The 25666-nt window shown below is 40.9% G+C and overlaps 1 protein-coding gene across 1 annotated transcript in view; it reads left to right on the forward strand.

Annotated features, from left to right (window-relative positions):
* The window catches only part of MEGF9 (multiple EGF like domains 9), a 102300-nt gene extending 78451 nt beyond the window's left edge, over positions 1 to 23849 (forward strand). The window contains exons 4-6 of the mRNA XM_055124882.1: positions 8815 to 8958; positions 16317 to 16586; positions 18768 to 23849. Of these exons, the coding sequence (XP_054980857.1) occupies positions 8815 to 8958; positions 16317 to 16586; positions 18768 to 19219 (866 nt within the window). The 3' untranslated portion in view covers positions 19220 to 23849. The remainder of the gene's footprint in view (positions 1 to 8814; positions 8959 to 16316; positions 16587 to 18767) is intronic.
* Positions 23850 to 25666: the final 1817 nt, after the last annotated feature.

Below are 25666 nucleotides of genomic sequence, written 5' to 3' on the forward strand. Positions count from 1 at the left end.
CAGTTCCGCTCTGTGCTATTTTTACTTTCGTGTCTGTGAGCCATTTATACTGGCCTCTGTTCTTAGAACACATGACCTTCCCTCGTTTCAGGGTCACTGTACATAACCTTCCTCTGCTAAGATGGATTTTTTCTAATACACTCTGCCCCCGCGTTGGCCCCCCACCTTGTTTTATTAAATCATATTCTTCCTCCGGGCCTTCAATTAAAAGTTGCTTCATGAGAAAGCAGTTCCAGATGCTCCGGGCTAAATGATAATTTCCAATTATACCCTCTCATGTACCCTTTCGGTTTTTTTTTTCATGCACTCATTGCAGTTTGTAATTATATGCTTGTTTGTGATTATGAGTCATATGTGACTTACTGTGTTGTAAATTCCATGAGGGGTCAGAGCAGTATCAGTTTCATTCACCATTACACACAATATTTTGCGTAGAGCTTAGCACATAGTAACTGCTCACTAAATGTGTGGCGCAAATGAACAAATGAATGGAAAAATAACATACAGGGGGAAAGATTAACCTTAATCCTCTGTAATGATAGGAAAGTGCCATTGTACTGCTGACTTTAGTGACTCCTTAGGCTTTTTTAGTACACAGAAAGTGCGCTGCAGAGTCTGACTTCTAATTTTCCTTGTATCTGTGAGGCGGCTCTTTTGTTTGAGTTTGTTTTGAGTCGCGCCCTGCAGCTCTCAAGCTGACTCCTGGCTCTGTGCTGAGGGATCACTCTCCATTGTGCTTGGGGGACTTTCCACGGGGAGCTAACCCAGTCGGCTGCCTGCAAAGCAAGAGCCTTATCCCAGCCTCTCTCTGGCCCCAGCCGCAACTCTACTGTCCAGTAAATCCCAGCTTGTCCTGGCTCTGAAGATTACCTACGGCATGGGAAACGCTTCTCCTGGTTGTGATTTCTGGAAGGAACCAGTCACAGGAGAAACAAATGGTTCCTCTGTTGGGAAATATAATGAAAGTAGAATACAACGTGAAGGAGTGCAAATATTTGATTTCAAACTGCAAGCTTAACGCGAAACAAATCAGTTTCCTTTTGTTTCCGAGAGTTTTTCAGTAGCGCGAGGATACGGCTGCCCTCTGCTGGCCACTTGCTGTATTTTCACAGTCCTTCTTTCCTCCTCTCCTCCCTCTCTGTACCTTGTATTCCAGTTTAAAGTCGATTTTTAAGTAACCTCCTTGTGATAAGTACCCGAGAAAGCCACTCTGAAAATAAATTTGAATGATGTGATATGAGAAGTCTTAAAAATAGTCCCTTGGTTAAGTAAAATGTTTCCTGGAATCTATCCTACAAATTCTGAACTCAAGAACTGTTAAAGATGTTTACTAAATAAATATGGCTTTCTGACAACAGGAATGAAGAAATATTTACAATAAAGCAGTATGTTTTTCTAAAAACTAACAACAGGAACAAAGGTAATTCCACTAGATAGGCAACATGTGATATAAAGCACAGAAAATAAAATGTTGAGTTCACCTTGGGCAAGTTTCTGTATTTTCACCTAAAAAAAAATGAGATAATAAAAATAAATGCCTAATAGGTTGTTGTTCAGATTCAGTGCAATATATCTTATATGGTTTTTTGGGGGAGGGGTGTTATTTGGATCATACCCGGTGGTACCCAGGGCTTACTGCTGGCTCTACACTCAGGGATCATTCCTGGTGGTGTCGGGGATCGAACCTGGGTCTGCTGCATACAAGGCAAGCACCCCTGCCGAGTACTATCTCTCTGGCCCCAAATCTTTTTTTTTTTAATTTGATGTTTTATTTATTTATTTATTTTCTCTCTTTTAAAAAAAAATTTATTTTTTACTTTTTAATTAGTTAACCACCATGAGGGTATAGTAACAGATTTGCACATTTCATCCCCCCTCCCCCCCCGCCTCTATGGCAGAGCATTCCAATTTGTTCTCTCTCTCTCTCCTTTTGGGTGTTGTGGTCTGCAATAGGGGTATTGAGTGGCCATCATGTTCGGTCACTAGTCCACTTTCAGCGCGTATTTCCCTTACCACTTGGGATCTCCACTCACAATTTACTTAGTGTTCCCTTCTCCATTTGGTATGAACTTTTCCCCCAGCGTGTGAGGCCAAGTTGAAGGAACATGTCTTGCATGCAGCCGCCCACTTTGGATCTTGGCACCACTGGCATGAGCTTTGCCAGGTGCAGCCCTGAGGCTGAGTGTGACCCTGCAGGCCTCTGAGCACTGCTAGGCTGGCCTGGGTACCCGCTTTCCCTGCAGGGCATCACCGCAACCGCAGGTCCTGGCATCTAACTCCCGGCCCAGTTGACTGAACAGAGAATGGTGTGTCCCTCTGGGCCGACTGTGTCAGCCACCCCTTCTCTCCCCCATGACTCCCTGGTTTCCTCAGGCAGCGTCACAGGCTCTTCCTCTGCCAAGCTACACCCGCTGCAGTGCCTCAGAGCTCAGACCTTGGCAGGTGGTGCTGCTTTTCACGTTCCCCAAGTGGTCGCCTCTAGTGCCCTGGGTTTCCTTCGATGCCAGGAACACCCGTGCCGGTAGCCAGACTCACGTCTCTCCCGTGATGCTCACACTCGGAGACCTGTCCTGCACTCAACCTCTGAGTCTGAATCACTCTGTGGGCATCACAGCTCTGTCGAATTCAGCACCAGCCTTCCTTTTACCGCTAAGCCCAGCCCACGGTACTGCCAGTCTCCTGCAGGTGGGCACCCGCCCCATTCACCCAGTCGCTCAGTCCGAAAAAGCCCAGGAGCTGGGCTTGACTCTTTTCCTTACGGCAAACATTCACCTCATCAGCTAGTTCTGTCAGCCCGATGTTCAAAATCTGCTCTGAATCTGACACTCTCTGTGAACAGCCCTGCTGGCATACTTGGACCTCCTCTCTCTAAACTACTCCCACTCTCTTCTTTGGTCCCTCTGCTTCTCACAGTCTCATTCCGTCACCTCCACCCCAACGGTGGTCGAGACTCCACATAATAACCAGCGTGATCCTTTTAAAGTGTCAACCCAGGGCGAAAAAATAAAAGAGAGAGTGAGGTAAACTCGTATCATGTCTTTGCAAGGCTTAAACTCTCCATGGATTCCCATTGTTCTGGGAATGAAATTCAGACTTCTTGCCAGGTCTTCCGCGATGTGACTTTTGATTTATTTTTTAAATCTCTGCCTTTCTCTCTGACCTTATCTTCTGTTATTCTCTCTTTTGTTCACTCGAATCCATCCCTCTTTCTGTTTGACAGGGTAAAGTTTGCCTTCTGTCCTATGGAGGGGATTAGGCATTTCTCTCTACAACAAAGTGCATTATTTCTGTGCTTTTGGCAGGTTTATATATAAACCATGAAATGGCAAAATAAATAAGGAAAGGGAATTTCACAGGTGATGATTATTTATGTTTTCCAAACTTTGTCCCTGGATTTAGCTGGAGATCAGCTCTACATTCCTTTCTTTGACCAGTTATTTTCTTAGTTACCCCTACCAGATTTTTTTATTAATTCTTGGCCAACAAGTATGAGATCATCTTCAGGAAATACTCATTTCTTTTCTTCCTTTCTCTCTTTTATTTTTTTCTCCAAGGGGAAGGGGATAATCGATTCATTTGTCCATCTTTCAGTAGAGACTGAATTTTGGGAAAGCGTTGTTATTGTAAGGGACTTTTTAGACAAAGCATAGTGGATAAAGTTTAACCGCCACTCATTTTTATTTTTCACTTGCCATAAAAGGTGTCACCATTTTAGATTTTAAAGAGAACTTAGATCTCATCTAGTTCGGCTTTCTTAAATTATAGATGAGGAAATGAAAGCAAAAAGACAGTATTTCCTATGGAACAATCTTTCGCCCTTTGAAATATTAAATCAGTAGGCATGGAATTATTATCCCATCTTACAGGTTAGAAAAGTGAAACTCAGATAAACAATTTAGTAAAGGTAATACAGTCAGGTTTAGCAGGGAATAGAGTTCATCTTCAATATTCAATCTCAGGCCATTTTCCTAGAGCTCTGCCCCTCTCAGAGGGGAGTTGTAAGCTGTTGGAAAAACGAGTTCACATTTTTAGTGTCTCCTATATGGATTCTAGAGGTTATGTTCTTTATTTTTATTATAAAGTCCAACCTTTAAGTTTCTATATGAAATGAACCTCTAAGTTTCTATATGAAATGAATCTTTAAGTTTCTATAAGAAATGTTTTTAAATTGCTAAACTCTTGAAATAGTCTACTATATACATGTTAAAGATTTTGCGGTGCATAATTTTTATGATCACAAAACTAGGTAATCAAAATGAAAGTGATAGATGCATATTTGTAGAAAAAGGGAAACGTATGGCTGGGAGATCACTGAAAAGACCATTTCTTCTTTCAAGTCAACATTTCAGGGTGTTTTCTGTCTGGTATGATTTTAGTCTCTTAATTTTCTACTCTATAGCTGTGTTCCAGGTGCATGCTATTTTTGAAGCTATGTAGAGTGATGAATTTTTATGAACTGATACTTTAAAAAAATAATTTGTGTTTCAATTTTCCCTTTTGATTTAACATATATTACGTATAGGTTTCTTTTGTTCCTTTCTGAGGATGGGTGGGGCTCTCCCTAGCAATGCCCATATGGCCTGGAGTCCTTTCCCACTGAGAGTCAACCAGGACGCACTGTTCAATGCAAGAACCCAAGGAAGTGGTCCTGCGTGGGCCTGGAGGTGCTCTTGGCCGCCATGGTCACACCCAGTGGTGCTTGGTGGTCTCCAGGGCTATACCAGACGTTGCTTTTAGGGGGACTGGAGATGCTGGCAATCAGGCAAGAGTCCCCTAGTCCCTGTGCTATGTCTCAGCCCTATATTTTTATTTTTGTTTTAAGATCCTTTTTCACTCCTCATTGTAGGTTATGACTAAATCAAACAGAAATAAGTTAATCCTCTGGAAATTTTTTTAATACTGTAATAGAAATCACTTCAGAGACTGAAACAAAAAACTTTCTCTAGAACTAGTGAAAACTCCTTAAATAATATAATTTTATTTACAGTATGTGGACTGCCGAAGTGATCACAAAGCCCTAAATAATAATCATAAAGACCCACAAAAATCTCTCTCTCACCTTTGGCTTTGGGGCCACACCTGGAAGTGCTCAGGGTACCGTATGTGGTGCTGGGGATCAAACCTGGGTTGACTGCCAGGCAAGCACCCTACCTGTTACCCTCTACACGATCTCTCTGGGCCAAGCATGGAAATATGCCATTTTAATTGAAAGTAACAGAGGCCAGAGCAATAGTACAGCTGGTAGGGCATTGGCCTTGCACACAACCAATCCAGGTTTAATCCCTGGCATCCCGTATGGTCCCCTAAGCACTGCCAGGAGTTATTCCTGACTACAGAGTCTGGAGTAACCCCTGAGCATTGCTGGGTGTGGACAAACCCCACCACCACCACCATAAATAAATAAATAAATAAATAAATAAATAAAATATAAGTAACAACGTGAACTTCTCTTGCTACAATAGTCATAGGCAAATGGCGTGTGATTGGAAGGCAGCTTGCTCCAGACATTCATATTCTATTATAGCTGTTTGTTAGGTATTTTTAGGCTAAAGTTTAGGACTTAATGAGAACGTATAAAAAGGTGTTTCCTGGAGTCGGAGAGATGGCACAGGGATGACAGTGCTTGCCCGGCCTGGAGACGGACCCTGCTCATTTCCCGGCACGATCTGATCCTCAGGAGTATCGCACCTGACTGAGAAGCACCAGGGGGGAACCCCAAGCCCCCTGAGCCCTACTTTGGAAGCCCAAAAGCGAAAAATAAAACTAAAACAAAATCATTATTTCCAAACTTCAGCGATCGCTCCAAGTGCCGAAGTATGTGCATGTCTGTGCAAGACCCCTGAGTTTGATCCTGGGCACAGCCTGCCACCCTTAGGCCACTGGGACGAGCACAGAGCTGTCGGGGGCATACATTTTGCCCAACTATCACCGGGAGAAACCCCTGGTGCCCCTGAGTTAATCACAGTGCTGTGAGGAGCCCTCTCCCACAATTTATTTCCACTGGACATTTTTTATGTAGGAGAGCAAATAGGCAGATTTTATATCTAAAGCAAACTTAAGTTTTCCCAACCCGTATAAATACATTTGACATTTAAGGTTATTTGATTTTTCGGACCAAAATCTGCAGTTTCCTAGTGTGTATATCTTTTAAAAAATGATTTTTATTGTCACAAAAGACATGGAAGAAAACAGTACCTAAATTAAAGTATTTTTTGCTATATGAAGATAAACTACTGCATTATCTGTTTAAAAATGTAGCTAACACTGTCAAGCCATTTAAACTTATGATTAAAGGTGAGGGCATTTAAACACAAATTTAGTTAAACTCAAACATAAGTGTTAGGTACTAAATTTGTGTTAATTTGTGTGTGTGTGTGTGTGTGTGTGTGTGTGTGTGTGTGTGTGGTTCTGGGATTCAGACTTAGGCCTTACATATGCAAGATAGATGCTCTATTATTGAACTACATCCATGACCCCAGCTAAATTGTTTATTTGGGTCCACATCCACTAGTCCTTGGGGGAATCTTCCTGACTTAGTGCTCAAGATTTACTGGTGATACCTTCCCCTACCTCTCTGTACTTCCGGAAGCCTCAGCAGTCATATCCACACCCCAAAGCTGCCACCCAACTGAAAAAATACTTCAGCCTTACTGTCCCAATAAAAATACTGATTGCCCTGAGCAAACACTATGACCTCTTAGCACCTGTATAGCAAACCATAATGCATAAAAGGAAAAGGAGAGAGAGAGAGCAAGAAGGAAAGTGCCTTCCATAGAGGGAGGGGGGTGGGAGGTGGGCGGGGGCTGGGGTATTGGAGGGTGGCGGGAAGGAAACAGGGGACATTGGTGTCTGGAATTGTACACTGGTGGAGGAATGGCTGCTGGATCATTGTTTGACTGAAACCTAATCATGAACAGCTTTGTAATGGTCTATCTCACAGATATTCAATTAAAAATTAAAAAAAAAAGTAATGTGGATTTCATGCCCAATTTAATCAGGCGAATAAACTCAATGAACAACGGGATGACAGTGATACAGTGATACTCCTGCATTAAAAAAAAAAAATTACTGGTGATGCTCTGGGAATTGTTTGGTACTGGGGATGGAAGCTGGAACTCCTGCATGCGAAAGGTCCACTGCAGCCTATTGAGTCTCTCTCTCCCCAGGCCTTGGTTATAAAATTTTGAAGATGTCTTTACTCCATGAAGTTTGGGAGAATCTTGCTGTAATTACTTAATAATTAAAATTTGATGCAGATCTTAACATTTTTATTATTTTGAGTTTTACAAATCTTACTGTAATTGTCAGACCATTTTATTTCACAGTCTCATTCTCAATTCCTTTTCTGAAAATATTAGACTAGTAAGGGAAAAAAATGAAAGAACTGAAATAGAAAAGTTTTAGCCTGAACTGTATTCAACTCAGGGTATACAGTTTCCTTGTCTTCCTAGATTTCAGTGTGCAGTTTCTTCTGGAAGTTTTGTAAACATGTTTTGATGTCCCTTTGAATTTCTCTGGCTCGCTAAGAAAGAAACGAGAATGACTCAGCTCCTTCTTGCTTTCTGTTCGTTATGCTGCATCAGTGCTCGGAGAATATCCTTGAGAGTGGGACACACAGGGGTGTTGTATAGAACACATCGCTTTGCTTGCTTTCTTCCTTTACGTTTTCCTTATTGTCTCCATTTTTATTTTGAATTTTTAAATATAAAAATACAAAGAATAATATACCCATGTACCCACACTAAGGATTAATAGGTATTAACATTTTGGTATTTTGTAGCTCATTGATACATATTGTAGCATTTACTTACATATTTTTGTAAATGCCTGGGATGTCCCTTTGAATAGTTACGTATTTGAAACAGAGAAATTCTAATAAAATTTCCCCCATCTCTGTTTTCTTCCCCAGTCTTCTATTTTCTTTCTCTCCACTGAGAGAAGCAGAACTTAACAATTTTGCCTGTCCCTTCTCAATTCACAATTAATTTTTATTGTATATTTTTGTAGCCAGATGCTTCAAAAATATTTTGCTTAGAATGGTTGGACCTGTTCAAAAGAAATATTTTTCTATATGCATCATTCTACAGAATTTTCTCCTTTACAACAAATGTTAGGGCCGGAGTGATAGTACAGCGGGTAGGGTGTTTGCCTAGCAGGTGGCCGACCCTGGTTCGATTCCCAGCATCCCATATGGTCCCCCAAGCACTGCCAGGAGTAATTCCTGAATGTAGAGCTAGGAGTAACCCCTGAGCATCTCTGGGTGTGACCCAAAAAGCAAAACAAACAAACAAAACAACAAATGTTAGTTTTAAGGTCTATGTGTGTTCTTACATATAGGTGAATCTTGCTCACTTATTTAACGACAGTACCCTAACTATAAAATAGTACAATATATTTATTCTTCTCTGTAGAGTTCTTTTTTCAGGGGTATGTCCACTGTGCTTAGGAAATGAGGTGCTGGGGGCCCAACCTGGACTCTTGACTATAAAACCAACCCTATGATCTAGCTCCCTGGTACCTTCCTGGTTCTTTATATATTCTTTTTTTTTTTCTTTGTCACTAGCTGGCCAGCATTCGGTATGTAGGGCCTCACCCACGTGGGGCTTATTCATGTCCTCTACCTTTTCCCAAAGAGCTTATAATCAGGCAGGAGAAACACAGCTTCCAGCAGGATCGAAACTAAACCCTGCCCAATCCTTATCAGACAACTTTTTCAGGTCAAATTGCAAGTCTTTTGGTTACAGTATAATTCCCACCCCCCACCCCCCACAGTAAATCTTTCAATATCTTAAAAATAATTTGTTTCTCTTTTAGGTACTTGTTTAAACTGCCAGGAAAATAGCAAAGGAGATCACTGTGAAGAATGCAAAGATGGATTTTACCAGAGTCCCGGTGCCACTCAAGAATGTCTTCGCTGCCCTTGCTCAGCAGTGACGTCCACGGGCATTTGCGTCATCAGTAAGGCCTCTCTCTGCACCTTCGTCTTTCAGGGAGCCAGTTAGTGACTCTGTGTCGCTAGGTATCACTCGTGTTGATAAGTCAAGTTCTGGATGTTGTAGATAAGGGAGGCCATCAGGCAGCAAAGGTTTTCCTTTCTAGAAATTTGCAGTCAAATGCAAACACACTTGTGAGATGAGACTTAAAATGTCTAAAAAAGCAGCAAAACGAGTAAATAAAGGAACTTCAGGACTGAGGAAAATGGGAAACTTGCATCAGATATAGTCTCACATAGTTCAAGACAACCTTAATTGATTTTTTTTTCTATCACTAATATTGGCTACTTATGTCTAAATAGTGACATCAACATATAATTAATTCACATTTATTTTTGGTCTATTAGTTGACTCCTACCACATAATCATTACCCTGAGATTTTGTGGCTTAACATAATAAGCATTTATTATCTCACAGAATATCTGCTAGGAATTTGGGTGCAGCCTAGCTGGGAATGTACAGTTAGTGGCTTTTAGTATATCCACAATATTGTGTGATCATCATTATAATCAGTTTTAAAACATTCTTAGTACTTCTCCTACTCAAACAAACTTTGCTCCCGTTAGTAGATATTTCTTTTCCTGTCATCTTAGACAACCATGAACTTACTTTTTTTTTCTCTATGGATTCGCCTATTCTGATTATTGCATAAAGTGGAATCGTACAGTATATGATGGTTTGTTTCTAGACTATTTTACCTATCATATACTTAAGATTCATCCATCTTGTAATATCTATCAATATTTTATTTCTTTTCATTACTAAATAATCTTCTATTACATGGATATGCTACATTATATTTATCCATTATTGTGTTTGTGGGTAATTGAACTGTTTCTACTCATTGGCTGTTATGAATAATGCTCTATGAACATTGTGCTTATGTTTTTGTGCATACACACTTTTTCATTTCCCTCAGGTATTACCTAGGAAAGTTTCTGGGCCATATAGTAGCTCTTGGTTCAGCCTTTGAAAAGCACTGTAGCACTGCACTGTCTTCCTGTTGTTTATTGATTTGCTCAAGCGGGCACCAGTAATGTCTCCTTCGTGAGACTTGTTGTTACTGTTTTTGGCGTATTGAGTATGCCATGGGTAGCTTGCCAGGCTCACTGTGCGGGCGAGATACTCTCGGTAGCTTGCTGGGCTCTCCGAGAGGGATGGAGGAATTGAACCTGGGTCGGCCGCGTGCAAAGCAAACGCCCTACCCGCTGTGCTATTGCTCCAGTCCAGCCTTTGCAAAACTCATACTAATTTCCATAGTGACTATACCATTTTATCTCCCCCCAACATTGTAGGAGGCCTCTATTTTCTCCTACATCCTAACCAGTGTTTGTTAATATGTGCTTGTTAATGTGATCCTAACAGTTGTGAAGTAGTATTTTAGTTTTCACTTGCAACTTCCTGATGGATAATTATGAATTTATTAGCCATTTATGTATCTTCCTTTAGAAGAGTCTCTTCAGATGCTTTGTTCATTTGTTCATTTTTAAATTAGGTTTTTGTGTTTTTACCACTGAGTTGAGAGAGTTCTTTTAAAGTGCCTGAGGAGGCATCTGATTTCGGGATTTTATCTCTTTTGTGGTTTGGCTTTCCACTTTCTTCTCTCCCTTTTCTTTCCTTGCTCGTTATCGTGGTGGCCAGGGTTCATTCACAGGCCTGGATGTGGCGCTCACACATTTCAGTTGTGTTCTCCGGGGTCGCACACTTGGCCTTCAGAGTTTGCCATCGGTCACACTTCTTTAGTTTGCGGTTCTCACATGCATTCTGGGTTAGTTTTTTCACCTCCTTGATGTGTTTTCAGCACACAAGTTTTTAATTTCAGCAAAGTCCAGGGTTGTTTTTTATTTTTTTTTTCCCCTTTCATAAGCTTAGAAATTCTCATGAGGTTGCAATCAATTTGTAAGCCAAGGTTGCAGTCAGGCATGATGACTTAATTAGAACTAGTAAATTTCCTTCCAAGAGGGGATGACTCATACCGCTTTTTCTAAAGGTAGAAGGCCTTTTGTTCCTGCCATATGGAGGACCCCTTCGGAGAGCGACCAGAGTTCCTTCCAACATGGAGGCTGGCTCTCCCAAGGAGCTGGCAGGCTAAGAAACGAGATGAAACTAGAGTGTGTTCTGTTGCCTAGTCTCTGAAACAATGGCACAGACCTTCTGTAATATCCTACGGCTTCTACACTTGGATGGTCGTAGAGAGTAAAATAAATCAGGACGGGATGTGGAAAGTCCATTACCGAATGGTTTCGCCCACCCTGTGGATTCTAAGTTATAGGAGGAAACAGCCCGAGGAAACACAAGACTAACTCAGGTTAGACCTGCTGAAAATGAAGGTGTTTACTGGTAGGAATTTGTGAAAAGGGTCTAGTAAGATTTGATAGTGAGAAGACAGTAAAGGTTTGGCAGTGCAGTTTCCATCTGATACGAACAGAGAGGTGGAAAACCTGGGAATTCTATTGTGCTATAAACCACTTATAAATCAATTAAAGGGCCTCAGGGTAGATGAGCAAAGCAATACTTTTTTATTTCTTTAACTTGTACCCTATGAAGCATTCCAGATCATCTTTTATCTTTTTGGAAAATTATGAAAATAACTACCAATAATAGTAGCACTGTAGCCCCATTGTTCATCGATTTGCTCAATCGAGCACCAGTAACGTCTCCATTGTGAGACTTGTTACTGTTTTTGGCATATTGAATATGCCACAGGTAGCTTGCCAGGCTCTGCCGTGTGGGCGGGATATTCTGGATAGCTTGCCGGGCTCTCCGAGAGGGACAGAGGAATTGAACTCGGGTTGGCCGCATGCAAGGCAAATGCCCTACCCACTGTGCTATCATTCCAGGCCAACCACCAATTGTAATGAAGTATTCATCTTTTTAGAAAATTGTTAAAATAATCACCAATAGTAATGATCATTACTGCTTAACTTTATTACAAGACAAGGCAAACTAGAAAATATAATATGTTTCAAATGAAAGCTAGTGTATTTATTATTATTGTGGGGGGAGGGCAGGGAGGAATGTCCTGTCCAGTGCTGCTAGGAGCCATCAGAGTTGTACCCCGTGGGGCCCAGGGAACCCGGCAGTAAAGGGAGTAGGAGCCGGAGCTCTGTGCATGTCTTACCGTGCTGCAGGTCTTCAAGCTGCAAGTCCAGCTCCCAAATCTAGCTTCTCCGTATTGAAAACCGAGTCATGCATGTGTACGTTATTAGTGTCAGGATGCTGAATCGAGATGTACAGTTCAGAGAGCAGAGATTTATTTTTTATTTTATTTTATTTTATTTTTATTGAATCACCATGAGATACAGTTACAGGGTTTTCTTGTTTGAATTTCAGTCATACAGTGATCGAACAACCATCCCCCCACACCAGTGCGCATTCTCCACCACCTATATCACCAGTACTCCCTCTCCCCACTTCGCAGTCCTCCTCCTGCCTCCATGGCAGACAACTTCCCCCATGCTCTCTCTACTTTGGGGCATTATGGTTTGCAATACAGATACTGAGAGGCGATCACGTTTGGTCCTTTATCTACTTTCGGCACATATCTCTCATCCTGAACGATTCCTCCAACCATCATTGACTTAGTGCTCCCTTCTCTATTCCGGCTGCTCATGAGGCAGGCTTTCAAGTATGGAGCAATATTCTTGGCCCTTGAGACAGCAGAGATTTTTACAAGTGTTATTCCCCAGGAACATCTTCTTTGATAACTATCACTGATAAATAGGCTTTTTAAAAAAGAATATTATGAAGAAATTTCTGGGATACATATGAGATTAAATGTAATCAATCTAATGTACTTATCATCTATGCTGCCAGTACCCGGACAATCTTATTTGCTCTGTCTCTTCTTGCCCACTGTGCCCCAGAGATTAGCACCTGAACACTCCCTCCCTTACAGACTATTTCAGAATGATTATTATTTTCAGTGGAGATTTATTTTTCTTTTTGGGTCACACCAGGCGATGCACACCAAGTTACTCCTGGCTCTGCACTCAGAAGTGAAGGTTTTTGATGCTAGAAATTTTGAGTGTAAATTTTGGACAATCTATATGTCAGCCCATTACTGAGAGTTATAAAAAGCAAAATAAAATATTGATCAGAAAATGCTTTAGGGGGCTAAGAGGGAGGGAAACAGGGGGAAGATGATAGGACCTAGAATGAGATCCTACAATGATCTAGAATGAGATCCAAAAACCTAATTCCAGGGGTTTTGACATGGTATTCCTGAGTATCCTGCATGATTTCATCTTAGTTGGAGTGAGTGGTGAGAATAGTAGAGACTGGGTGCGGGGGAGATAGTGGTCGAACACATCTCTTATCGTCTAGTGCCCTAAGTTGGATCTGCAGCTCTGCTAGCTCCTTCTCCCAGTACTACCCAGCATCCCTCAGTACCCTTCGAACAAATGGTTATGGGCGCGGTGGCCTCTGTCACCTCTGGTCATGGCCCTGATGGCCCCCAGGTTTGCTCTGCTGGGAGTGATCCTTGGTTCCCGGCACTTCTGGATGTGACCCCTAATTTTTAAAAAATGCATATTTTTATTTTTATTTCATATTTATTTCCCTCCCTTCAACCAGCACAGCATTTATAATTATTTTGCGTATTTTGCATCTTGTGATACATCATATGACACTCCCTATCCATTTTCCATAAAATCATAGAGGGAAATATATATATATATATATATATATATATATATATATATATATATATGCCTCTCGGAGAGCCCAGCAAGCTACCGAGAGTATTCTGCCCGCACGGCAGAGCCTGGCAAGCTCCCTGTGGCGTATTCAATATGCCAAAAATGATAACAATAACAGGTCTCATTCCCCTGACCCTGAAAGAGCCTCTGATAGTTGGGAAAGACGAGTAAGGAGAGACTGCTAAAATCTCAGGGACAAATGGAGACGTTACTGGTGCCGCTCGAGTAACTCGATGAACAACGGGATGACAGTGATACATTGATACAGTGATTTGGGAGTGAATACAATTTTTTAAAACTGCTGAGTCCAACCTCTGTGATCATGGTAATATAACTATTGAATAATATACCAGATTATATTTTATTCCTAGAACAATATATCATCCATTTAAAATATATGGAAGGCTATCCTTACTAGGCCTTTTAGCCTGCTGGTGTCCATTATTTATATCCAATTATTTATCATACATCAATTGATGGACTTTATAATACTTTATGGAATCGCTAATGATTATTAAAATTTTATAAGAAGAAAAAGTTACAACCATTTAATTGCCATAATTAGCCTTATTTTGTCTTGTGTGATGACAATAATAGAATTTTTCTGTTTCCAACTAGTAATTTCAAAATTTATAAGTGGCCTACGAGTCTAATTAGCTTCCTCATTTAATAAAAATAATCCTCAAAGAAGTTCTTATTTCAGGGGAAGATGGGCCAAAATTTAAATAACGAGCAATATACAGCGTGATGTCATTTGCTTTATTTATTTATTCTTGGGTTTTGGCCACATCAGGGCTTCCTCCTGGCTCTGTGCTCAGGTATCATTCCTGGAGGGCTCAAGGGAACCATATACAGTTCCAGGGATCGAACCTGGGTTGGCTGCGTACAATACAAATGCCCTACTTGCTGTATTACCTCTGTGGCCCCTAATTTGCTTTGAATGTACTAACACCTATAACACTGAATTTATATTTGGCACTTATGTAGTTGGCTTTTAGGTTTTTTGTTTGTTTGTTTGATTTGGGTGATGCATACCCAACTATGTTTTTTGTTTTTGTGTGTTTTTTTTTGCTTTTTGGGTCACACCTGGCAATGCACAGGGGTCACTCCTGGCTCTGCACTCAGGAATCACCCCTGGCGGTGCTCAGGGGACCATATGGGATGCTGGGATTAGAACCCGGGTCGGCCGTGTGCAAGGCAAACGCCCTACCCGCTGTGCTATCGCTCCAGCCCCTATGTTTAAGGATTAAACTTAAACTGTGTTTAAGGTACTTGGGGGGATGCCATACTCAGTGCTAAGGATAAACTTAGCAGGCTTGGCCTTGTGCAAAGCAAGCATCTTACCCACTATACTATCTCTCTGGCCCTTGTGTTGACTTTTTGACACATCCTATTAGCATACTGATGGTTTAGGAGATGCAAAACTCTATTCTAGGTGAATAGAGAATGAAAAGAGAAATAATGGCTTGGAGTTTATGTTGTAAAAAGTAACATAATCACAGCTCAGGGTAGAGAGTGATCAGATGTAGAGAACCTGCGAGCTTAGCGTTTGGAAGATCGTTTCCTCCTGGGACGTCGAGAAAAGTCTTCACAGAGAAGGAGGCACTTGAATAGGCCCTTGAAGAGTGAAGACGTGCCTGTGTCTTCAAGTGTCCTCAGGTAGAGCGAATGGGAGACTGGAGCCAAACACTGAGCCAGGGTCCTGCTGGTCCAAGCTGGCAGACGTGCATGTTTCAATTCAAACATAGCTTGAATTCAGACTCCAAACTCAGGACAGGCAGCACCCGGCTCATAAATCTGATGGTTTCAGAGCTCACAAATTCTGAAGGAGAGACTAATACGCAAATATATGTAGTGTAACATCACAGATCTGTGCACAGTGACTGCACCAAGAATAAACAGTGAGACTGCTTGGAGTGAGGTATGCCAGAAAGGCTTCAGAGAGGGAGGGCGTCAAATTTGAGTCTTGTGGAGAAATAATCACTTAGTAGTTGAACAGAGGAGGGGCAAGTGCAATAGAGCAAGATGAACAGAGGCACAGGAACACATCATCAGTGTTTAGTAACCTACTTGAGACCATGCTATCAAGTTGGATCGCAAATGGTAAGTTAAAAACCATTAGGTGAGGAGGCTGGAGCAGTGGTGCAGCGGGTAGGGTGCTTGCCTTGCATGTGGCCAACCCAGGTTCAATCTCAGGCATCCCACATGGCCCCCCGAGCCCACCATAAGTTATCCCTGAGTGTACAGCCAGGAGTAATCCCTGAGCATCATCAGGTATGGCCCAAAACCTCCCGCCCCGAAAAAAATAGGGGGGAGAGTTATTAAAATCTTGTTTGTTCTATCTCTCGTGACTAAAGTGGAAGGAATAAAAAGAATCACAATCATTTGTATTCTTCTGTAAACATGTTTCTTTCATTCTCTACCTAAATGGATTGTCTGGATGGTCTCAACTTTATCACAGTAAACTGAAATGTTAGTAAAGTATAATTTACTAGTTTAATTCCATGACTCTTAGGTTGGAGAGGAGACAGGAGGGAGGATTTGTACCCTTTTGAAAGCTAGTTTTATATTCCCCGTGGTAGTTTGATATCGTGCTGATTTTTGGTATTCTTTCTATTTTAGAATTGGGTGAATTGGAACCTACATGTGTCCAGTGTAACGAAGGTTACACAGGCCAGAACTGCAATAAATGTGAAAACGGCTATTACAATTCTGACAGCATCTGCACACGGTGCCAATGTCATGGCCATGTGGACCCAGTGAAAACTCCTAAGATTTGCAAGCCTGAGAGTGGTGAATGCATCAGCTGTCTCCATAACACCACAGGGTTTTGGTGTGAGAACTGCCTAGAAGGTTACGTTCGAGACCTCGAGGGAAATTGCACCAAGAAAGGTAAAACTTCGCCCAAGCTTGTAAAATTAATAATCTGAACCTAGAAGTGCAAATTTCAGGACAGCTACTGTAGCTTTGTAGAGCTCTCCAGTCCCACCAAGGAATTCCAATTTGGAAATAAATTTTGATAGATATTTGCCTAAAGAGGTTTCCTTCCATTCCTGCTGCTCTCCTGGTACTCCAAGTCAACTTCAGAAATTTGAGGATCAAGACAGAGTCATTGCAGTGTTCCCACATTTTCTCTTCATCTATTTTTATTTTCTGTTAATAATTTAAAAGTTCTATCATTTCTTTTTATCCTTTGCTTCCTGTATTCTCATCACTTCCCGTGATCATGAAAGATCTTTTTCAATAGGGATTTATAATCCGGTTAGACAGTCCAGCTGAGAAACAAGAGTTCATTCTAGTGTCTATCCTAACCTCCAGCATAAATATTCTTGTGTGGGATGTAGAAAATGGTAACAATATTCATTTTTTTGTTGTTTTTGGTCCACACCCAGCTGTACTCAGGGTTCACTCCCAGCTCTGCATTCAAGGATTACTCCCAGTGGGCTCTGGGGACCATATGGGGTGTCCAGGATTGAACCCAGGGGGTTGCCCACATGCAAGGCAAGCACCCTGTGCATTGTACTATTGCTCTGGTCCCAATATTCCTTTAAATTTCTTAAAGAAAAAGTTATTTCTATAGGAAAGTGCTTCATACAGAGAATCTCAATAAGAGTTTAGGTAACAAATTAGTGGTTATACATTCAGGATGAGTTAGGGATTCAGGCTTTATTAGATCTTAGAAAGATTAGTCCATGACGTACAAATCACTGATGCTTTGAACGCTGCAGAGTACCAGGCTGGTGGGCACTTATACTGTGGCAGATGTCATCCTCCTGTCCCTTGCTCTCTCCCTCTTTCCCTCCCTCTGTTCTTTTTTCCCTTCCTCCCTTCTATCCTCCTTCCTTTCCCACACCCAGCACTGCTCACGGCTTACTCCTGGCCCTGCACTATGGGATCGAAGTTGGAATGACCACATGCAAGGCGAAAGTACCCTGTATTCTGGCTCCAGCCCTATTCTCTTGATATCTTAATTCAGTTGTGATCAGTTGAAAGATTCCGTTTAAATCAATCACTAGCCGACATAGCCAGTCACTTGTTTGTTCTCTTGCCCTTTGGAGGACCAGCTTGTCAACATGCAACTGAAAGTCCTGGGAAGGCTTTTCTACTTATTAGATAATATTAAAAAAATGTCTCTTTTTAGCATAATCTATGTGGCTAACTCTGGTGATAAATCACGTTAATAGCCATCATTTTAATTGAGTAGCTATAGTGTGCTAAGCACTGTAAATGTAAATAAAATGGGCCAGCACTTGGTTCCCAGACTGGTGATTTGAAAACACACTCCCTTATTCAATGTTTCCCAAGAACACTGCCAGATGATATTATTATTCCCATTTTCAAGAAGAACATCAATTTTTAAAAGGATTGGCTCAATTATTTCTAGCTATAACATTTCTTTTTTTTTTTCTAGCTATAACATTTCTACTTGAATTCTAAAATCTTCTCTATTTCCACTGAGGTATACTGCAGTAGAAATACAAAATATGATACCTTAGTTATGAAATTGGTATACATAGAGGAAATATAACACAAATGAGGCTAGAGGAAGGGTGTTTTTTCTTTGACTTACATCAAATTTAAACATTTGAATTATGTTTTCCAAAAGTAACTAGAAATAGTCTTTCTAATTTATTTTTGTCTCCTTGGAAGAGAATTTATCCCTATGAAATGCCATCAGATATATTGAACTTAGTTTACATGATTGTCCCTTATCCCTGTAACTTTTAACCAAAGATTTTATCCAGTTGTGACATTGTTACTACCTTCACAAGAATTTGTATGAAATCCCTTCAAGAGTCAATAGTGGAAAATTCCAATATTAGAAATTTCCCAAAGATATATATGAATATTATACATTTTGGAGAACAGCCATGGATGGAATAATCTAGCTTTTCAGACTTGATTCTTTTCACTCTAGTTCTTTAAAAATTATTTTTAACTTGTCTTACCTTAAAGCAGGATATCATGTCAACATCCCATATCAACTTCCACTCCCATGTGTATTTCTTTTATTGTTTCTCAAAACTAGATGATTTTGTCTTCTACATTTCATTCTCTGTTTTTTATTTTCAGAAGTTATTGTTCCAACACCTGAAGGTTCTACCATTTTGGTTTCCAATGCTTCTTTGACCACATCCGTGCCCACCCCTGTTATAAATAGTACATTTACCCTCACCACCCTGCAGACTATCTATTCAGTAAGCTCTTCCGAGAACAGCACGTCAGCTTTGGCTGATGTGTCATGGACCCAGTTTAACATCATCATTCTGACAGTCATCATCATTGTGGTGGTGCTGCTGATGGGATTTGTGGGGGCCGTGTATATGTACCGGGAATACCAAAACCGGAAACTGAATGCCCCCTTTTGGACCATCGAGCTAAAAGAAGACAATATCAGTTTCAGCAGCTACCACGATAGCATTCCCAATGCAGATGTGTCGGGATTGTTGGAAGATGATGCCAATGAAGTGGCTCCCAATGGGCAACTAACCCTGACGACACCCATACATAACTACAAAGCCTAAGGGGCTAGAACTGTTCTCCCAGATTGTCAGATCTTAGTCTCACTAAGACAGCGTTGGCGCTCGGGTCGAATTTGCGGAGTGAGCAAAGGCATATATAGTGCACCTGCAATTTTCAGGTACAGATTTGTAATGCACTTAGCCTGATTACTCTAGTTGTCCCCTGAAGACCCGGAGCATTCACTGTCAACAAGGACTTAAACTAAAGTATATTTTTGTATCAAACCACTTGGGATGTGCTAGAAAGGCCGAACCCTCTAGTGTAGTCCAAACCCACTTTGACCTCCAGATAGATTCCCGGGAAAGTATTCATCAAGCCAGCGATTAACAGGATCATGGATGTGGATGGGAAAAAAGACTTCCGGAAGACTTCATCTCCATTCCTGAAACTATTTTTAGAAGGAGGTTCAGGAGTGATACTCATTCATTGTACGAAAGGAATATCATGAAGGAAAAGATGTCCGGTCTGTGTCACAATAAACAATCCTTATTGTTTCCAAGACAGGGACAGAAAGTTCCACGATTTTCAGAAGGGCTCGATTTCTCCTTCCAGAGTTTCTGCTCAATTATAGGATTAAAACACACGATAAGCGCCTGAGAGTAGAGACAGGAAAACAACATCGGGAACAGGAAGCTGATGGACCTCCACAGGGTCTCAAGTGTAAATGATAAATTGTCAAAAAGTGAGGACCATTACTCCTGCCTCCAGATAAACAAGCTGTATATAATTAATGTAGCATATCTGGTCAATATTGTATTTGTATCTATTTGTAAAAAAAATCATGTCATATTTTATCATCTAGAATGTATTTGTACAGCAGTTAATAGCGTTGTAAAAAACATATACAGGGGTTGGTTAAAATACTGTAAAATAGATGGCAATATTGCTAGAGCTGGGACTCTGGTAAGCAACGGTCATTTTTAGTCCCTGTCTGGACATAGTTGAAATTTATAAGAGGTTGAATGTTTCTAATTGTTCTTGCCCTTTCTCAACAGTAAAGTTATATGTTCTTTGACTTCCTATAGATTCAAGCAATAGATTTTTATGTCGGTGATTATTCAGGTGGGACCCAGGCTGCACTCTCCAAACTACTCATCTAATTAGACATTAGCCCCTCTGTGTATTTTACCTAGTTTAATGTAGAGCATATCTTCATTAAAAAGTTTTTAATGTAAAATATAGTCTTCCAAAGGAATGACAGATGTTTTCATTTCAGAAGCAAAGCTATCACATCACTTGGGATCCCGTCTTTTCATGTCTGTGAAATATTTCTATTCCTCCCCTTCCCGCCAGTATGCCTCCTTCATTTGGACATAGTCTGTCATTCGTTTCCAGATGTGAACCGCCTCTTCACACTTCTCTATCATTTTCTCCTCCTCTAAGAGAGTTGCTCTGTAGTGGGCGGGTCTAGTGAGTCCTTCATTCTAGATGCAGCTTTTCCTACAGGTCCTCTACTGTGGCTCTCAGCTCTTATCATATTGATATTGACAGATTATAAATTTAAAAAGTCAGCAGATACAGAAATATCAAGTACAGATATTAGGAGGAATAGAAAACTGTCAAGTAAGTTGACAACTCTGCCCTAACTTCCCCAGAGGAAGAAAAACCCCTTCCGGTTATCACTTTGTAGGAGACCCTTAAGTTCTTTTCAGGGCGCGGAGGTATCCCCTGCTCTGGAGAATGTGCAGACAGGTAATGTACTGCTGGTGATGTCGGGGGCGCGTGAGAAGAGAGATGACATCTCATTAAGCAATGTTAAAAATCAGTTATTATGACTACAACCCTTTGCAGTTTCAGGGTACCTTTCCAGATGTGTATCTGTTGTCTTTCAACAATGGTCCCCCTAGGATATAGTCTAGATGTGACTGAGAGCTGATGTGAAATGCCGGTTCAAGGCCACACAACTTATTGTTATTAGACTGGGAATCAATCGGGACTCCTAACTCTGAAATTCTGTCCTTTCAATTCCTTACGTGTCCACACAATTCCTTATGTGCTGCTAACGCGGACCTCGCCTGGCCAGGGGCACCAGAGGGCTGGGAGGAAAAATCCCAGCTGAGAATATTTCTGATTTTCTGAAGTCCCAGGTGCGATCAGGGGGTTCACACAGCCAGGAAGGACTTTGTGGAAAGAGTACAGGAGGTTTGCTAGCGGAAGCCAATGTGGGCGCTAAGAAAACGACTAGCCTGAGCTTCACTAAAGTGAACTAATCCTTCCAGGCTGGAAGGGAAACCCTGCTTTCCCCACCGGCTGTTACATCGGCCTCAGCATGCAGGGGCTGTGCAAAGTGTCAGACCTGCCTCTCTCCCATTTACCCGCCTTTCAGAGCCAGAGGTTGAGGTCAGTGAGAAGTAAATATTTGCTCAATACAAATGAACCCAACAGCGAAAGGAGTTTTTGTCATGGGGGGTGTGGAGGGAGGTCTGAGCGCACAACCACATCTTCTCAATTCTGGCCGTGCCGAGGGGCGTCCTTCTGCCTTTCGCGCCCGCAGACTGTGCCCGTCCTGCTCCTGGTCAACGGGCAGTGGCTGAGCAGAGGTTTGCAGCCTTCCTACACCTCACACTGGCACCAGTCTGTGGCTATGTGGTCGAAGACCACCGATGTCGAACTTCCTGGAAGCAGACTTTAAAAGGCACTGCAGCAATTGAATCACAAAGAACCTTTACCTTTGAATCTTTATTAAATGCTTCTAGGTCACATTTTCCGTGTTTCCCAATTGGGGAAAAAAAATCAAGTTAAAAAAGACTAATTTGAAAGAATGTTCTATTGTGTCTTCTGCTTTTTGCTGGTGGAAATCATTCTGTTCTCATTCAGGAAGTGGTTGTGGTTTACCACCAAAATCAGACTGGGAAACAAGTCCAGGATAAGTTACATGATACTCATTCCTGTAAAGGCATGGATCCCTAGGACCCCAACGGTTTATCTGCAGGCCTCATACTGGAAGAAGTTTTGTTTAAGGATTAGAAATGTGTTTATTTTCAAATGAGATAGGACCGTGTGAATATTACCGATAGATGACAGCTACTGTTGTTGCGGTACTTTTATTCTCATTAGCTCGTTATAGTAAGCCCTCATCCATTTCTGACAGGGGTCCTAGGTAATTGTTAATCATATCTCTGTTCCCTTATTTCCCCACTACCCTCCAGCTCCCAAAGGTCACTTGCTAGTGGAATTTCTCCAGCTGTAGAGAAGAAGAATAATATAAAACTAAACCTCACTTGTACTAAGGTCCTATGGACTTAATGTATTAATCTTAGGGATACCTGAAATTTAGGAGAATATGCAGATGATGACATTGTTCAATGAAAAAGAGAACAGCAGACATGGGGTGAGGGTATATATATATATATATATATGTATGTATGTATACATATATATACGTGTGTGTGTGTGTGTGGTGTATGTGTGTGTGTGTGTGTATGAAATCTCATGGCTACTGTCTAGCCCTTATCCTCCCAGGAACATCAGTCATTGATTCTCGCTGACCCGCCTAGTTCACAGTGGTCAGCTGAGTGCTTTGAGGACACTTGGCCCAGCCCACACCATCTTGGAGGCAAAGAGCTGAAACAGCAGGACTTCTCTTACAGCTTTGTTTGGAACTGGGTTTCGTGATCGTTCGCTGTGGCCTGATATTTTTCACAGACACGCAGTGAGCGTAATATGTGGCACAACCATTCCCTGCTTGTATTTTGCGTATGTACATAAGAGTTGTGTTATATACATGAACCCCAGAAATAAAAGTCTGGGGAGTCAGAATGTTTGCCTTGCATACGGCAGACTACCAGATTTGATCCCGGCACCCCAGATGATTCCCCAAGTCCCGCCAGAAGTGACCCCTGAGCACAGAGCCAGACGGCGGGCCTGAGCATTGCCCGGTGTGGCCCCCAAACATCTAAACAAACAAAGCTTGGAGAAGTAAACAGCAACTCAGTGTGTCCTACTAGGGCAAGGAAAGAAGTTTGGCCTCACCCACCAAAAAACCTTCAGTCTATTGAGATGTTCTTGACAGAAAGGAGTTTGGGAGCTAAAGTGAATTCAGTGTGTGCAGGGGAATAATGGGAGATTAAAGCAAGTTTCTTTCATGAACCCCTCAGCCAAGGGGGCAAAAAGGAGGAAGAACACACTGATTCATTCAGAGACGCCAAGTAATATCAAAAAGAATAAAGGCTATGGAACATTAAAACGTCAGTGGTTGAATGATGCCTTTTTAAAGGCAGTTGGGAATCTTTCTTACTTTTTACTTATGCAGTTGTAATAATAGAAACGAGAGAGAGAGAGAGAGAGAGAGAGAGAGAGAGAGAGAGAGAGAGAGAGAGAGAGAGAGAGAGAGAAAGAGATCCCAGGGCTTCCAATCTCATCCGAAAGTGGAATGATTTAAAGTTTTCATGCTGCACTCAAACACTCTGTAACACATTAAATGTCAGCCCAAGCAATTAGGGAATGTTTCTGAAACATTAAACTTGCATTTATGTCACTAAAATTCTAACATAAATTTTAAAAGCATATCTCAGATGTACGCTGTACTAGGCTTCATGATGCATTTCTAATTTGTGTATGATTTGAATATATGAAAGAATTTATACGAGAGTGTTATTTAAAATTATTAAAAATAAATGTATATAATTTGTACCTATTGTAGATTTATTGTTTTACTTTTCAGTGTGCTCTGAGTTTCTGGAAATATTTTAATACACATCATGGATCATTTATTTTCAAACCACTTCATGAAGACCTTTGAAACCTTCATTTATTGGCCAGGCTTTGAATTTTAAGGAATTCCTTTAAAGTGTGTTTTCCACACAGGCAGAAAATAAGGCCACATAAAGAATATCCCCTTTCTTTGAACAAAACAAACCCAAAACAACCCTACCAAGTAAAATGCATATATATAAACATATTTTCTTATTTGTGCTTTTGGCTATTTGTTTATAAAATCTATTGGAGCTTCCATGAAAATTTCTCAGAAAAACCTTGCTCCTTTTGGATTTCTTTTTCATTCATGTAAAAAAAATCATTCTTTAGTGTAATGGAAATAGAATCATTGTGTTTATTAGATAAATTGTAAAGGTACATCTTTTAAAATTATTTTGAAATAGCCTTGAAGATTCCCCGTTTTGACAAAGCTAAATGCTGTTACTTTGAAAAAGAAGAAAAGTAATTCTGCCTTTTCTTTGTGAAGAGAGTGTCATAAACTATTTGATTTCTTTATTCGACTTCAGTTGGTATTTAAACCTTAACATTTCAGTTTTTCCTTCTTAATATCAAAGTTTTGTTACTTTATAATCACTACATACGTACATGAAGTTCTGTGATATGTATGAACTGGAGATTATTTTAAGAACACAAAATGAACATGTCTAGTCAAATAAAACATTCAAAAGAAAGTAACTATATATACAAACAGCAGACCAGAAGGAAATAATGTCAGAAACACCACTTCTATAGTTTCATATTCAGACATCTACTGAAGGTTTATTGTATAAAGACATTGACTAGGTCCATTATTAAAAATTGGTTGTATTTATTTTTAGAGTATATGATGCAAGTTTAAAATTATTCTATATGCACTACTATAATTAAATCTATAGCTTCAAAGTGACAACTGGGCTTAGTTACATTTTAAAATTAGTACAAATTCAAGACATGCTTTTTTTTTGAGATAATAGAATTAGCGACGTGTTAATAGGGTAAAACAACATCGTAAGCAGCACTGTAGCACTGTCATCCCATTGTTCATCAATTTGCTTGAGCGGGCACCAGTAACGTCTCCATTGTGAGACTTGTTACTGGTTTTTTTTTTTTTTTTTTGCTTTTTGGGTCACACCTGGCGATGCACAGGGGTTACTCCTGGCTCTGCACTCAGGAATTACCCCTGGCCGTGCTCAGGGGACCATATGGGATGCTGGGATTTGAACCCGGGTCGGCCGCGTGCAAGGCAAACGCCCTACCCACTGTTTAAAAATAACAGTTTTGGGGAATGAGAGAAAGTACATGAGTGAAGGTGCTTGCCCTGTAAGCAGCCAACCCCAACCTCGATCCCTGGCACCCCTGATGGTCTCCCAAACTCCCTGAGCACAGACCAGGAGTTAGCTCTGAGTACAGCTAGATATGGCCCCAAAACAAAGACCTGTATTTTTACCTGTTTTTTAGTTTATCAAGGCAATTTTATTTAAAAAATATTGCAGCAATCATTGTAATCACAGGCTTCCTAACACTTTGGCTCACAGAATGAAAGCAATGAAATAATGTTGCATTTAACATGTATTGTTTAGTCATATTAATACATAGGTTTTAAACCTGGTTGAATATTGGACTTCAAACAGTTGCAGAAAAAAACAAGCCAAATATTTTGGATCCAATGAAGCATAGGTTTGGGTAATAAAGGAAGAGGGAGGCGATCTTCTTTAGTTTCCTTTGTGTGGTTTCGTTTGTGTGGTCAAACCAGG

This window comes from Sorex araneus, chromosome 1 (genome assembly GCF_027595985.1).
Source record: "Sorex araneus isolate mSorAra2 chromosome 1, mSorAra2.pri, whole genome shotgun sequence".
Lineage (NCBI taxonomy): Eukaryota > Metazoa > Chordata > Mammalia > Eulipotyphla > Soricidae > Sorex > Sorex araneus.